At 61.7% G+C, this 16,354-nt stretch overlaps 1 protein-coding gene across 2 annotated transcripts in view; it reads right to left on the bottom strand.

Moving 5' to 3' along the window:
• The window catches only part of TAFA5 (TAFA chemokine like family member 5), a 177,216-nt gene that overhangs the window by 95,263 nt on the left and 65,599 nt on the right, over positions 1-16,354 (bottom strand). Inside the window, exon 1 of one of the 2 annotated variants that reach the window (XM_086404316.1) lies at positions 10,844-11,235. The exons of the other annotated variant lie outside the window; for it this stretch is intronic. Within the exon in view, the coding sequence (XP_086260442.1) occupies positions 10,844-10,934 (91 nt within the window). The 5' untranslated portion in view covers positions 10,935-11,235. Of the gene's footprint in view, positions 1-10,843; positions 11,236-16,354 lie in introns of those variants that run through there. 2 annotated transcript variants of the gene reach the window in all.

The raw sequence follows: 16,354 nt of genomic DNA, 5'->3' as shown, positions 1-16,354 counted from the left end.
GAGTCAGCTCGTTAGGACTGGGGAGTGAAGAGAACGAACATCACAGACACATTTTGAATAACGTGCCGGGAAACTGCTAAGCTGGCAACCGACTGTTCCAAGTGGAATCAAACGTGCGCTGGGGGAGGCCGGGCACCGATGCCAAAGTGGCTTTCACAATTTTCTTTAAAAAATGAAAGAAAAGAAAAAACAACTAACTTTCACACAGACACGTGCGGTTCACGAATAGAAACAGAGTCCTGGCCCCATGCGGTCAGCTCAGCCTGCAGACGGCCGGCCCCAGTCAGGGCGGGACACCAGGGCCTCCGAGGGCAGGATGCAGGGTCTCTCGGCGTTGCCCCTTCCATCAAGGAGTGATGGGGTTCAGCAGGAGGAAGTCCCCAGCCCCCAGAAGAACCCCAAACACAGGGAAGGCCCAGGCTGGAGGGGGCTGGTGCTTGCTACATTAAGGTCTGCAAGACCTCTGGTCCTGGGTGACGGCGTCAGTGCCCGGTCACAGGTGCATCATCCTCCAGCCCCCATGCGGTGAGTGGAACAGTGGACCCCAAAGGTAGGTCTGCTAGGTACCCAGAACCCTGGAAGGTCTACCCAGAATTCCGGAAGGTCTACCCAGAACCCTGGAAGGTCTACCTAGAACCCCGGAAGGTCTACCCAGAATCCCAGAACCCTGGAAGGTCTACCCAGAACTCCGGATGGTCTACCCAGAACCCCAGAAGGTCTACCCAGAATCCCAGAAGGTCTACCCAGAACTCTGGAAGGTCTACCCAGAACCACGGACGGTCTACCCAGAACCCCAGAAGGTCTATACTACCCCAAAGGTAGGTCTACCCAGAACCCTGGAAGGTTTACCCCAAACCCCGGAAGTTCTACCTAGAACTCCAGAAGGTCTACCCAGAACCCCAGAAGGTCTGCTGCTGCTGCTGCTAAGTCACTTCAGTTGTGTCCGACTCTGTGTGACCCCACAGCCGGCAGCCCACCGGGCTCCCCCGTCCTTGGGATTCTCCAGGCAAGAGTACTGGAGTGGGATGCCATCTCCTTCTCCGCCCAGAAGGTATAACCTACCCCAAAGGTAGGTCTACCAAGAACCCTAGAAAGTCTACCCAGAACCCCGGAAGGTCTATCAAGAACCCTGGAAGGTCTACCCAGAACCCTGGAAGGTTTACCTTACCCCAAAGGTAGGTCTACCCAGAACCCCGGAAGGTGGTCTGCTCTGGGGTAAATGTCCTTGCAGATACAGTGAAGCTCTCAGGATGAGGTCATCTGGATGCGGGTGGGGCCGAAATGCAAGGGCGCGCATCCTGATAAGAGAGGAGCAGGAGGAGGCCACGTGACACAGAGACTGGAGAGATGGGTCCCGAGCCCGGGAGAGCCAGGGCTGCCGGGAGCCACCAGAAGCACGAAGCGGCCTGGAAGGAACCCCCCCACCCCCGCAACGTCTCAGCCTAGACTCCCGACCTCCAAAAGAAGGGGACAGTAAATGTCCATTCTTCAAGCCCCCATCGTGGGCCTGTGTCCTACAGCCTCTGGAAGCTGACCGCCTACCTCTCTCTCCAGCATCCTCCGTGGAGTGCATGTCCCGCATTACAGGGAGGCCCCTTCGTTCTCAGTTGGCCTGGACACCAAGGAAGTGACCATGGCTACTGGAGCGTGGCCTGTGATGACCCTCATCCAACTGCACGACCCTCTGGGGCCCCTGCTGCCCAGAGCCTCAGCCCCGTGCCCACCAGCCTCCTGCTGCCTGGCTTAGCCTGTTCGCTGGGCCCGGCGCGCAGTAGATGCTCCATAAACATGCGCCCCCGTGGCTCACTGCCTCCACTGCGACCCCCCCACGAGCGTCCCTGTCTGGCCGGGAAGGAACTCTCCATCTTCTGTGAGCAGGAAGCCAGCCCCGTGGCCATAAATAGAAGGTAACCATAAAAATAAACACACGACCGTTAAAATGAAAAATGCCCACCCAAGCCCGCATAAAGTCATCTCGTATGCACAGCCTACGTGCCCTGGCTTTGGGAAACACTGATTTACAGATGGAGGCGTGCTGAGGACTTCCGGGCCGCTCCCAACCCTCACCTCCAGGAGATGCGGCTTCTGCCTCAAGCTGGGACTCAATGGCCATTGCCTTTATGGGCCCAGACGCCAGACAGGGACCACGTCTTTGCCTGAACACTGATGGGGCGTCTGCCCGTCCGGGCGTCCCTGGGACAGAGGTGGTGAGACCCCTGCACGCATGGCACACCTGGCCGGGCTCCTCCCGGCATGCGCCCCTCAATCACCCGCGTGTGGCCTGCTGGCTTCCTGCAGCCGTGGCAACAATGAGAGCAAACCCTGGAAACTCATCCCACTGGGTCCTGGGAGCCTCAGGTTCAAGGTCACGGCGTGGGCAGGGCCACGCACTCTCTGGAGCCTCTGGGGGAGGGTCCTCTGCCTCTTCCAGCCTCTGGAGGCCATGGGCATCCCTTGGCTGGTGGCCACATCGTCCGTCTCTGCCTCCATCTTCACATGGGCCTCTCTTGCATCTCTTCTTTTCTAAGGACGCTTCTCTCTGGGTGCAGGGTGGACCCCATCCAGATGATGGCGCCCAGAGAGTCTTACCTTAACCTCACCTGCAAATCACCCTCCTCCCCAACCAGGCCCCCCCACAGGTTCTGGGTGCACCGTCCCTGGGGGGCCACGGCTCAGCTCTCAGCCGTGCGCTTCTTCAGGAGCCCAGCTCGTCACGCACAGGGTCCCACGGGCACCAGCACACAGCTCGTGCCGGCATACTGCAGGCGCTCAATGTGTGGCCCACCCTGGGCCACTATGTCTAGCAAGGCCGTCGCCCAGGCAATCGGCCCCAGGGGCTGTGGCCGTGCAGGGCTCCTGGGGAAGTGGGGCTCAGGATGATGGCGGGGGGTGGGGGTCCTGCAAAGCATAGCTAAGCATCAGCGAGACCGGGGCTCCTGTCTCAGTAAAGCGTGCGGAGCCTGCTCAGCTGCTCCTGCGGTTGGAGGAGAAGAGAAGGAACTGGCTGATACAACCCGCCTTCTCCAGGCAGAGGCTGACTTTGAAAAGACTGTGTGTTTGAAAGGCTGCACACCCTCCTCCAGACTCTTGGGAAGAACAAAGGGCTGAGGGTGGGCATGTGTGGTGTGGTTTGGGACTTCCCGCAGGGTCCTCAGGGACCTTCCAGAACCAGCCTCCAAGGGGGAAGCGGCAGAGGGGGCCGCCCACGAGGTCCAGCCTCAGCCCCTTGCCGGACTCACTGTCATACCAGGAGACCAGGGCACAGACCAGCCACTGGCACCCCGGGGTCACAGGTCCATTGCTGAGGTCTCACCCCAAGTCCTGCAGGGTGGGGAAGGCAGGCACCACCATGCCGTCCCCGCAGTCTGAGACCTCGGATTGCTCCCCCAAGCCAGGGAGCCGGTGCCCATGGGACCCGCCAGGGCCACAGCTGGTGGACTGAGGCCTCCAGGGTGACCACCCCAGGCCCAATAAGGACCAAGTCATTATTGCCCAGGACACCAGGGAGCTCAGTGTACTGAAGGTAGCCCTCTCAGGGCTGGCCAGGCTCCCCCAAGTCCTGCCCGAGGTGCCCCGACTGTCCCTGGGCTACACTGCCCTGGAGGTGGCCACCACGTGGCTGGAGAGGCACCACCCTGGCCGTCCCATCCCGCCCTAGGAAGGCCTGAGACGGTCCAGGGTCTCCTGGCCCCGACCTCAACCACCAGGAGCATCCTGGCCTGGATGCCAGAGGAGACATCATACCTGCAGGGTTTTCATCGGACGGGGCAGGCTCCATCTCCTAAGGAGGATTAGACGCAAAGAATAAAAAGGACTCCCGTGCACCCTGGGAGAGCAGCAGACAAACACGGGCCCGTGGGTGGGAACGGCTGGACCCGGGGTCACCCGCCCCACGGGTGGGCTGCGAAGACCACTGGACACACCCACAGCCCTTGGCTCAGTCTTGTCAGACACGCGACTCCGTCTACGGGGCTGGGGGTCAGCCACGGTGCCTCACGTGGGTCCCCCGAGCACGGTCTGAGTCTGTGACCCACTTTCTCCAATCACGTGTGGGATCTTCCTACTGAAAGTGGGGGTCGTCTGGGTGGTACCCCCCGAGCTCCCGGGCAGCCAGAGGGGCTGGGGCACAGAGCAGGCCTCCCTCCCACTCCTGCAAAGTTGTGTTTGGACAAAGGGCCACGTGATCCACAGGGGACCATCCATAAATCACCACAGACACCATCAAGTCACCCAGACGAGGGCGGCAGAGCACACGGCCCAGCTCCTGCCCTGGGCCACCGGGGCACTGGCGACGATTGGCGGCAGAGGCCGTGTGGATGGCAGGGGGCGGAGGGCCTGCACAGCCAGGCCATTGGGGGGACGCCCACCCGGTTCCCCACCTGCGAGCGTCTGCCCTTCCCCTGCTAAAAGGTGACCCTGCTTCTCCTCCCCCACCACCCCCTGCAGCTCCACAAACACACACGGGTGCCTGGAAGGAAGGGGCTGGCCCTTCCCGCTGCTCAGGTCACTGCCAGGGGGCTGGGTGGGCCGAGAACAGCCTCCGTCCACCGCCAGCCCCGTGCAGCCAGCTCAGTGGGTGACCCTCCGGGCCTGCAGCCTGGGCCAGCTCGTGGACAGCATCTCAGCCCCAGGCAGGCGGCAAAGGCTTCCCGCCCTAGGGACTACGGAACGGCTAGGAAGCAGGCGGGTCCCAGCCTTCCTGCGCTGGACTCTCCGGGGCCACGTGGGGATGGGCCCTCCCCGCCGGGGTGGGGTCGGGGCAGGGCTTCACTCAAGCCTGGTCAGCGGCCTCCAAATCCCTGGAGGCTTGGGGCCACCCCAGCCCACCAGGCTCTCAGGGCCCAGGCCCGCGTCTGCCAGGAACACGGCCGAGACCCTCGGTCTGACGGGTCCCGGGGTGGCCTGCGGGGCTGGGCCTGTCCCCTGCCCTTTCAGCTGTCCTGGGCTCCCATCTCCCTTAGGAAGCCCCTTGCCTCAGAGATGGTTCTGGAGGGCACAGGTTGGGTCGGTGGTCAGAGCCCTTGTGAGGGAGAGATGGAGGGCCCTGTCCCTCCCTGGGAACTCCCTGAAGCAAGACCCAGCATCCTGGAACGTGCTGGCAGCCGCAGCTGAGGCCTCCCAGATGAGATGACCTGGGGAAGGAATCTCAGAGGGGCAGGGAGTGGGGAGTGGGCGTGGAGTGGGCAGCTTGAGTCCCTGGAGGGGCTCCGTCCAAGATCAGCATTGTCTTCAGCTCAGGAAATACGGGCTGGACCAACCTAAGTTTCAGGTCTGCGACCTGTCCGTTCTGCCAAGGAGACTGAGGGTCCCAGTGGTCCAGTGACTTGCCTGATATCACATGTCCAGCCAGCTTCCCAGTTACAAAGGCCATTTGCACAAGCATGTGTAAGCCCACGAGCCAGGCGCTGGGTCAGCGAGGTACGGGATGTGTGAGGGGGGGTAGGTATGCGACTCCAGGAGCCGCTGGGCTCCGGGTCCAAGCAGAGAAGAAGAGACAGTGAGCGCACACACTGGCCCACGTCCCCTTGGCTCTGTGACCTCTGTGACCTGTCCGTGGACATCGCTGGGCCTCGCTGGATGTGGCCTCCTCGGGCAAGGCGGCCCCAGGGTGCTGGGGGCAGAGACGGGACCCCCGGGCCTCTGCCCTGCTTCCTGCCTCCAGGCTGGGCGCTGCGCCCACGTGTGCCTGCCTGTGTGTCCATGCGCGCATGTGTCCCCACGTTTGTGACCATGTCAGCTGTGTGAGCGCCTCGGTGTGCACAGAGGAACAGACTCAGGAGGAAAGATGAAAGGGAGCGGTCATGGCAGGCCAGCTGGTCACCAGCACAGCAGGACGAGGACTCCAGGCCTCACTGCGTGCCCCTCCAGGGGGCTCGGAGTCCATTCACTGAACACGTGTGAACAGCAGCACACGTTACACGCAGACGCACAGTGACAACCTCGATGCTTTCTGTCACGCAGCTCATACTGCACTCTGCGTCTCCTGTAACCATCTACTGACTGGCAAGTGCAGAGATTAAGGGCAGCTTCCTGATCCAAGAGCAGGTTCTCAGTGTATCTCACTCACTCCATGTGCCTACGGACATAACACCTGTGGAGAGTTTAGTGAACGCATCCACGTCATCCAACCAGTCCACCCTAAAGGAGATCAACCCCGAATATTCAACGGAAGCACTGGTACTGAAGCTTCAATACTCTGGCCACCTGATGCTCAGAGCCGACTCACTGGAAAAGACCCGATGCTGGGAAAGACTGGGGGAAGGAGGAGGGGACGACAGAGGATGAGATGGCTGGATGGCATCACCGACTCGATGGACGTGAGTTTGAGCAAGCTCCGGGAGACAGTGGAGGACAGCAGAGTGCTGCAGTCCATGGGGTCGTAGAGAGTCGGACGTGACTTCACGACTGAACAACAAACCACCACACACACACACACACACACACACACGACGAGTCGGCGGTGCTCCGCTGCCGGGGACCCAGCACCCCCGCCTCCTGCAGGCCTCAGCGGCCCTCCACAGGGAGGGGACCTGGCCACCCCACACTGCCCCCTCGCCGCTGGCACCCCTACACGGGGCTGTGTGCCCAGGATGCGCAGAGACCCTGGTGTAAGAGCCTGGTGCGTACAGGTTTGTAAAGCAGACTCTGGAGCTGGAGCTCACACGGTCTGCTGCAGGGCCCCTGATGCCTGCTCAGGGTGGAGGCCAAGACAGGGCCTGAAGAGCTTCCAGAGATGAGGGCGGAGAGTCTGGCCAAGGGCAGCCCTCCCCAGCCTGCACGCCTGTGCCCGGCCCGGGGGTGTACAGCAGCCGGCCAGGCCCTGGCACCCCAGCAATCACCCCCTGACCAGCCCTTCTCCGCTCTCACTTTGTCCAGCTGTCAGATGCTCCGCAACAAGGCTCCCGTTACGTTGAGTGCGGGCTTTAGATTCTCTGCCACGCGGAAATGATGATACATAGCAATGAGGAGCTGGGCTATTTCAATGCAGCCCCCAAGTGCCCCCCAGCCAGCCCCACTTCCTTGGCCTCACAAAGGGGCTCTGCTGAGGGGAGAAAAGGCAGCGTGGCCGGGCCCCTTGGTGCGCACCCGGAGCCTCCGGGAGAAACAGGCAGGCAGGGTGGGCTGGGCGCCCCCGGCCTCCCGGGAGGTCCGGGCGGGTGGTCAGAAGCGTCTGGAACACAGGGCGTCTCAGTCTTCTGCCGACTCGAACACCAGCCCCGGGCCTCTGTCCTGACCCTCCTCGTTATCACAGCCTCTGAGAACCATCTGGGCACAGCCTAGGCCCCGGAACTCTCCCGTGCTCGGAAGCTCGACACGGGATCCACAATCCTTCCCGACCCACAGGGGGCTGCCTGCATGCGTCAGTGCCTGGGAGACCCTGTGTGGGTTGTAACCGGGGTGATTTTCTGCTCCCACAGATACATTTCTGATGGACCCCTGGGTTCCAGGAACTGTGCTGTCAGGCCTCTGTCCACTTTTTAAAATACACTCACAGACGTAAGAGACAGAGTTAACTCTGGGCTCACTCCTGAGCTCGTGACGACGACAGCGATGACCGCCAGGAGCACAGAGTCACGGCCATTCACAGGACACCACGGAGGGGCTGCTCGGGGGTACGCGTGCTCCCCCCGGCCCTGGGCGCCCAGAATTCCGTTTCTCTTCCAGAATGAGGCGCTAACTAAATAAACCAAAGTGGAATCCTGTTTACTCAACAGTCGGCCCTCAGAGCAGCTGTCCGATTCAGAAAGGACCTCCGGAATCAAGGCCGGGTCCACGGCAAGCGTGTCCGGATGTACACACTCATCTCCCGAAACACGCTCTCCCACAGAGGCTGTGAATCACACGCCCACCCACCTCCCAGCTCTGCGGCCCCCAAGGAGAGGGAGACAGGCAGACCTCAGACCCACAGCTGCAGCAAAGAGCGGACTGTACTGCTCCGGTTACATCAGCGGCGACCCGAGGGCCTGAATCTGCACGGTGATTGAAAAGCTAGGAGAAAAATACCTTCAAGTCTTTCGTAGAGAGAGACGGAAAATCCTTTTTTTCCCCTAATTCCTGCCGTTTCCTTAAGGCCGTGTTCTGAGACCTAGCATCGTTAGGGAGATCAAAGGAAGTCTCCCCTCTGCCTTCTTGGGGCACAGCACCACGCGGGCCTTCCGTCCCCCGAGTAAGAGGCTGCATTTGAAATCAGTTCCCCAGACCGCCCCCCCACCCCGCCCCGGACTAGTTCACAAACACGGGGCACGTGAGTGCTGTGTCGAGGCCAAGGCCAGCCCGAGCTCCCCAGAGGAGGGGCAGGGCGTCCCAAGGGGTGAGCAGGAGGAGGCAGGGTTGTCCAGTTCCCCACGGCCCCCGCCCCAGGCCGCAGCCCTCTTTCCCCCGCCCTCTGAGCGCCCGGCCCGGCTGGCCACGGCGGGCAGGAGGCTCTCACAAAGACCGGCCCGGCCAAGACTGCAATCAGGAACCACAATACGCCTCTCTCTCGTGCACAGCCCTATTCATCTTCGCCAACACTGGGAGACAGACTGGCCAGAGGGGGACAGATTAGCCACGGGGTGACCCGCATCTGCACACAAAAGGCGGAGTGTGGAAAAGCGGCTCCCCAGGCCCCCCATTCTTCACCGCTGAGAAAGCCAGATTCAGGGAAATGGCCATTTAAACAGCTCTCTCCCACCCGTCCGCAGACAACAAGTCACAATTGTCTGTCCGCCCGCCGCGCTCCCCCCTCCTGGGGCCAGTGCGCCTGGAAGGAAGTGGCCCGGGGCCTGCAGCCAGAGGGCCCAGGGGTCCCGTGCATCCAGGGCGGGCCGCCCCCCGGCCCCCCAGCACCTGCCCGGGGCTCCTGACCCCACAGGGGACAGTCAGGGAGGGCAGGGTGCTTGCTCTCAGTCTGACCTTTCAGAGATACGGGGTGCAGGGTGCTCCACCCTGGGAAGCAGGACTGTGACATTCTTCAGGATGGACAGACGGCGCTTCTAAGGACTGCAGAGGGCTGTGCACACAAACTTCCCCTGAGTGCCTGCAGAGCGCGGACCTGCTCCGGGCCCCACGCCCCACCTCCCTGTTCCTACACCGGCTTCCAGAGCGTTGAGCGCCTCGCTGAGGTTGCTGCCCAGAGCAGGGTAAACGCGGAGGTTTCTGTGCCAGGCTCTCCAAAAATCCAATCTCAGAAAACAGCACCCTCTCCAAGCAAGATGAGGCCCCGAACCCCTGCCCTGCCCTGCACCCATACTCTTTGAATCCAGAAGACAGAAACTCTCTGTCGATCAAAACATGCGTTTTGACCTTAAGACACAGGGCCTCAGGAGGACGGCAGGGCCTCTGAAGACAGCAGGACCGGTCGGCTCCCACCGGGCGAGCGGAAGGCCGGGGCTCAGCCAGAGGTGCTCAGAACTCCCTCTCTCACCACGACGGCTCTAGGATCACGGAGAATCTGCGTCCACACAGAACAGCCCCCTCCCCGGGGGAACACACACACAGCCCGGCCCTTTCCACCTTAGAAGCAGTGAACTTCACAGGAGTCCCCTTTCGAGAGATCCCCCTGAAAGCACAGCCCGGTGGAAAGGAACCGTCGTCCACTTGGTGGGCCCCAGAGTCCCCTGGCAGAGAGCGCAGCTGGCATCAGCCCCTGGGTGGCTTGCTAGCCCCCAGGGACCACCCATCCCCAGCCACTCCTGAAGCAAGCCGGTGGTGGAAGGCGGCCCTCACCGGGCCCTCTCGGGGCCGCCTGGGCCTGCAGCAGCACCCCCAGGGTGGGGGGGTGGTCCCCTCTCCCTTCAGGGCCTGGACCCAAAACCAAGGGCAGGAAGTGGACACCAGGCCAAAGGAGCAGGTGACGGGCAGCCTGGCCTCCCACACCTACCTGCTTCCGGAGAGCCAGAGGCAGCTCGTTAATTAGGCTGGAAAGCAGCTGAACGCTGCACACTGACCTTTGTGAGGGCCCGGAGCTAACGAGGATCTGCCTGCTCTTCGGGCCACGGAGGCTTGGAGGTGGGCTGGCCTGCCCTGTTGGCCGGGGTTGGGGGGGCACCGCGCAGTCCTGGGGGCAAGGGGCCTGGGGGCCAGTGCACGGCCACCATGGCAGTGGGCGCCGCCCGGCGGCTGTTCCACAAGGGCAGCCGGGCTGAGCCCAGTGCACCCGGGCTGCCCTCCAGAGCCCAGGCCTCCGAGCCAGCAAGTTCCCAGGAATGCCCCGGTACTCGGGTCCACACCCGCCCTGCGAGCCCCGGGGCTCCTGCCCTGGACAGCAGGTGCAGGGCCGCCCCTCCCACAAATGCTTCCATCAACTTGCTCGACTCAACCAAGTCCCAAGAAAGAGATCCACTGCAGCGCGAGCTCCGCTCTCAAGCAGGCAAGGAGGACGGGGGGCCGGACTTGGTGCGGGGCCAGGCGCTCTGGCGGGCGAGCCCCTGCTCCTAGAGCCGGCGGGCCCCGGGCTCGCCCGGAAGGCGGCGCGGAGAGCGGGGTGCGGACGCGCAGGCCTCGTCCGGGGCTCCCTCCGCCCGGGCCCGCGCCTGGCCCGCCAGCGTGGAGCGCGGGTGCCATCTACCGAGAGCCGGCGGACAGAGGCCAGGCGCCGCTGCCCACGAGCCGTGCGGGGAAGGGGACGGCACGGCAGCCCCGAAGCGGGCCGGGGCCCGGCGGCGCCAGAGGCACCGAGGCCGCCGCGTCCGCGCCGCCCGCCACCTCGGACCCGGGGCTGAGCGCGGCTGCGGGATCCACGCGGGGCCGGGCAGGGTGCGCGCCGGGCGCCGGGGCCCCGCGGTGGTGCCGGGCTGGCCGGGCCGAGCGCGGCGGCGGCGGCCGAACGTGCTGGAAGCCTGGCGCGCGGGGGGACAATTACCTTCTTTCAGGAACTGCGCGTGGATCACCAGGACGAGGAAGCAGCAGAGCGCGGCCCCCGCGAGTGCCCAGAGCGCCTTCAGGAGCTGCATCGCGGAGTGCCCACTCGGCCGACGCCCCCCAAGTCGAGCAGCAAAGGTCCAGGCGCCGCATCAGCGCCCCGCCGGGTGCAGCCGCCGCGGCCGCCCGCTCGCGCCCTCCATCCGCGCCAACGCCGCGCTCCGCCGCGACTGGAGGTGCCGCTCCGGGAGCCGGGCTGTGTCTTTTTGGGCAGGGGGAGGGGAGCGGGCGGGGGCGCGGGGAGGGGGCGGGCGGGGCGGGGAGGTTAGCACCGAGGCTCGGGCCGCGGCGGCCGCCGCTCCGGCCGCTCGGCCACCAGCGCGGGCTGCGGGGCGCCGGGGGCCCGGGCGCGGGGGGGTGGCCGCCGCGGCCCCATGAATCAGCCCCGCCGCCGCCCCCGGAGCCGCGCCGCCGGCAGGGCTCGGACGGCGGGCCGTGGATTGCGCAACGGCCCGACCGCCGGTCGCCTGTCGCCTCCCGCCGCTGCCTTCCTCTCGCCGCCGCCGCCGCGCTCGCTCCGGCCCGGGGCTCAGGGGGCCGCGCTGCCGCCGCCGCCGCCGCCGCCGCGGAGAATCGAGCGCGGGGCCGGGGCTGCGCGCCGGGCTCGGGGCCGCCGCACCATCGCCGCCGCCGGGGCCCGCGCGGCCGGGCCCAGCCCGCAGGCAGAGAACTTGCGTGGCCCGGTGGCCCTCGAACGGTGCCGGCCTCCGCGCTCCCGGAGCCCGCGCCTCCGCCGCGGCGGCCGGTCGAGGCCCGGCCCGGGCTCCCGCGGGCCCCCTGCCCGGCTGGGCCGGTGGCGGCGGCGGTGGCGGCCGCGCCGACAGGTGGGGCCGGCGACAATGCGCGCCTCGCCCGCGGGACGCCGCCGCTCCAGCCCGTGGCGCGCGCCCGCCGCCCGATCGGCTCGGTCCTTCTGGGGAGGCGGCGGGAGGGGCCGCGCGGCGCTCGGACTCCGGCCCGCGCCCGCCGCCGTCTGCGCTCCTGCCGGCCCGCCGAGCCGCCGATGCGCACTGGGCCGCGGAGGGGACCCAGGGGACCCCTGCCGCCCTGCAGCGCCCCCGCCTGGCGCGCCGGCGGGTCAGGCGAGGCCGGTCCGGCCGAAAACCGCGGGTCGGGCTCCACCTAGGCGCGCAGGGGCCTCACTGCAGAGGCGGCCGAGGCGGGGGCCGACCGAGCGGGGATCGAGCCCCTGGTGCGCCCAACCCCCCAGCGCTCCGCGGCTCCCGGGGAGGACGGGGGGGCGGGGACCCCGGCCTAGGCGTCGCCACTGCCCAGGACTGAGCCGCGGCGGCTTCTGAAAATCTGCACCTCGTCCTGGAAATACACTCGCTGCACATTCCGGCCCCAGTAGGTGCCATCCTTCCGGCCAGCGGTCGGCGCGTAGGCGCTCACTCAACGCCCGGGGCTGAGCTAGATGCAGGAGCGGGCCGTTCCTGGCCCGGCCTCCTCATGCCTCTGGGAAGCGCTGGCATTCGCTACCAACCCGTTTTCCTCACCAACTCTGAGTCCCAGAGCCGGGGTATCTGTGCCCAGTTCAGCGTCCCGGAGGCCAGTATAGGTCTCAAGGCAGTTGTTTGCCTGAATTGAATTTCAAATAAAATTCCAAATTCCCAGCAAAGGGCTTTGGCTGGGGATCAGGGAGGGAGCCTCTGCCTGATCCTAAGCCCCACCGTGTGGGGTGGGTGGGGCACAGGAAAAGGTCCCACTGCCAGAGGGTCCTAGGGAGCCTTAGGCCTGGACAGCAGGCCCCAGAAAGCTGCTTTCTGCCTGCAGGGACATTGATGTGCAGGAAGGGAAAGGGGCCACTCCTGGGAGTGCTCCTGGAGGTCAGGTGAGTCAAGGCCCTCCACCCACACTTGGGGACACAGACAGCAAGTCACTCCAGACCAGCACCAAGGTTGCTGCTGCCGACCTGGCCTGAGGTGCTGTGCCAGCCCCGGTCAGAGGGGAGGCCGCCCCTGAAGCAATGCCCCACGCGGGCTGCGTTGCTAGCCAGGACCCCTCCCTGTGGATGGTCCACGAGACAGGAACACCAGCTCTGGGCCGCTACCTGGAGAAGTGGCTGCAGCCTCAGACAGGCCAAGCAACTCAGACCCTGCCTTGTGGGTGGCGGGGTGGGTGGGTGTGGTCTCTCTCCCCTTGCATGGACCCTCGGAGTCCCATTTACTTTAACAGCCTCTTCCTTGGCCTTCACCCCCAGGCACTTTGCAGGAAACTCCCCCTGCAGCAGCCTCTGGGGAGCCGCCCTTCCTAACAGAATAGAGCCTGACCTCCACCAAGGTCATTGGCGGTCAGTCCTCACCTGGTGCTGTGCTGTCCCCCTCAGAAGGCTTGAGGATCGCTGGGTGCTCACTACACACACACCCCCAGGACCCCAAAGGGACCTCAAGCAGAAAGCAAGGCCAGCCTCTGACATCCTCTGTGCCCAGTCAAGTGGCTACTACTGGAAATTTTGAAAATTGCAAGTATTCTCCATTCCCCAGGAGAACTTTTACAAACTAACCATTTCGAAGCTCCTTCTATAAAGAGAACTAAGAGAAGAGAGTTTATAAAGAGAACCAGGGTGTAAATTTATTTTCAACAAGTGCAACAGGAGGGGAGGTGCCGTGGGGACCAGATTATCCTCCGGCTCCAGGGCCTTCCCCAGGGCCACACGTGCCGCGTTGCTTGTGCCCTTAGAGGAGTGACAGGTCCACAGAGGGGATTAGCCGTGCCACTGGGAAGTGAGTTCAAGGTGTCCGAATAAACACCACACACCGCAGGAGGGAACACCCGGGGTCTGATCAAAGAGATGCATCAGAATAAATGATAAAGCCATACTGGTGTGTGTACGCATGCTCAGTCACTTCAGCTGTGTCCAGTTCTTTGCGACTGAATGAACTGTAGCCTGCTAGGCTCCTCTGTCTGTGGGATTCTCCAGGCAAGAATACTGGAGTGGGTTGCCGTGCCCTCCCCCAGGGGATCTTCCTAACCCAGGGATTGAACCCACATCTCTATTGTCTCTTGCATTGGCAGGGGGGTTCTCTACCACTAGCACCACATGGGAATTGCGCCCCCCCCCCCAAATTGAGGACAGTCTTCAGGCCAGGAAGGGTGGGGAGTCCTGGAGCCACATGCTGGAAAGAAGGGAAGAGGCTGTAGCCAGAGGTGTTGGAAGGATGTCCAGGGCTCCAGAGCCAGCACATGTGACCCCAGAGGAGGAAGCATGCCTCCAAGGAGCAGAGGCCAGGCGCTCGCAGGTGGGAGTTGTGGAGCGAGCTGCTGTCAGGCGAGGGTAGCTCAGGCCACAGCTGTAAGAGGGCTGTCCGAAGAGAGAGGAGTCTTCTGCCTGGGGAGGGGCCTAGAGGGCTGGGTGTGGAAGACGTGCCTTCTGTTTGATGTGTCTCCAACTGAAACTTGACCTTCCCTTCAGTTGGCCACGTAGGCAGTAAACGTAAGAGTTTAGGTGTAACTGTGATTTTTGTCACTACCAGAAATCGCAGGAATCTTCATATCACATTACAGCTCATGCAGATAGCTTGAAATATCACCCTGACTTCCAATTATGGTTGTCCCACTGCCAGACATTTTTATGTAATGTTTTAATAAGGAAGCAAACATATTACTATATCAAAATAGGTTTCCCAACATTTGATAAAACTGCATTTCAATATAATTGGTTTTCTTAGTAATCTTGTATGTTTTTATGTTGTTCTGAGAAGGGTTTCATAAGCATCACCAGATTGCCAAAAAGGCCCATGGGACAAACAATGCCTGGGGTCTCCTGATCTCCTGAGAAAGGGAGAGTGTGAGAGAGAGCCAGAAAGGGCAGAATGGACATCTCTGGTCATCCACAGCAGGTAGGGACAGGGGTCAGAGGCAGGACCATTCCCTGGGAGGGAGATGCACAAACATCCCCAGGCTGCAGCTGGCCATCATCAGGCCAGTCTGGGACTTTGCTTGCCCACCAGCTCCACTGCTCCTTCCAAGGGTGCCTAAGTGTCCATATGCCCTGCCTGTTCGCAGGGAACCCACAGTCAGCTCTCCAGGTCAAGCAAGAAGCCTGCTGGTTCAATAGGACGAGAGTGACATCAGTGAGCAGTGACTGTACTCACTTCCACACTTATTCCTGTAGAGAGAGGACCTGGCCAGGAGGACGACCAGGTGTTTGCAGAAAGAGACGGAAAACCCAGGACATGAATACTCTTAACACATGACCCTGGGCGGTGGTGGGGGGTGGAAATCACTAATGACTCAGAGAAAAGTAAAGTAATAAAAATAATAATTCAAATAGCATCATTCTACAAGAAATTTGATAGAATGTGCACTAGTGAAAGAAAGTAAGTTACCGTGAAACAAAGGGAAAGAAAACAAGAAGAAAAACTTGAGAATCAACAAGACTAACCAGCTTGGGGCTCCAGGGGATACCCTGAGAAGTAAAACGGGCATGAGTGGAAACCAGGCGTGGAAATTAAGGGATGCCTTGCAGAACAGAGAGTAGATAGAAATAGATGGGAGGGTCGGTAAAGGCTGAGACATGCAAGGTGTCAAACGCCTATCTACAGAAAGTTTAAAGGAGAAGGTAAAAGGCAACAGAGACTAGGAAATTCAGACAACCGAACACACATCCTTGGATGGCAGCCCCCAGACTCAGAATAAGTCTGACTCAGACCAGGACCCAAGAAATGCAAGGGACTCGGAGCAGCTGGCAGAATGAAGAGAAGAAAGGAATGTTCTGGGAAGTCAGACGCTGGGGTTTCCATTAGCAGCACGGCTTCTAGAAAACCCCGGAGCAGGTCATTCGGCGCTAAAGAGATAAGTTTTGGCACCTAGAATTTTATACCCAGCTAGACTATCAACGTGGTTCCGCATTTGAGGTTTGAGGGCACACAAGACTCCGGTTGACTGGCCACGTGTCCACAGCAGCAAAATGACCCAGGGTGACATCCCAGCAGAAAAAGGAATCAAGGAGTTGGGTGTGGGAATATGGGACTGAAGAATATCTAGCATATTTGATTCTTTAGATGTGAAATAAGCTGTAAAGTATGTGCTTAAAAGCACATTAGGCCCTCACACTGGGGAGAATCTCCTTTAACTGGTAACACCTTCACTATAAAATGTTACATCTCTTTCTTCACAGGGCTGTCTTTGCTGAACAATATTTATAAAGTAGTATTGTAAATGACACTGATCTCTTGGTTTGTTTTAAAATCCACAAGTAGACAAAACTCAGAAAAAAATGTTTATGGTAGAAAGGTAAATACAGATCTTAAACCTTGATTTTTAAAAAAAAAATTATATGAAACAAGGGAAGGTACGGTGGTATTGAAGTGGGCTTTCTGATTTCTCCTGGCTCAGAGTGAGAGGTGCTCAGGCCCTGCCCTGGAACTTGCTCTAAACCATAATGTGTGTCTGACTATTTCCTAACAAGGCTGATCAGAAGCAGTGAGTCAAGGGGTACACATTTAAGTCA

This window comes from Bos grunniens, chromosome 5 (genome assembly GCF_055505025.1).
Source record: "Bos grunniens cultivar Pamir isolate PY7600 chromosome 5, Bosgru_T2T1.0, whole genome shotgun sequence".
NCBI lineage: Eukaryota > Metazoa > Chordata > Mammalia > Artiodactyla > Bovidae > Bos > Bos grunniens.
The sequence above is the reverse complement of the archived record's forward strand: the minus strand, read 5'-3'. Positions and strand labels throughout refer to the sequence as shown.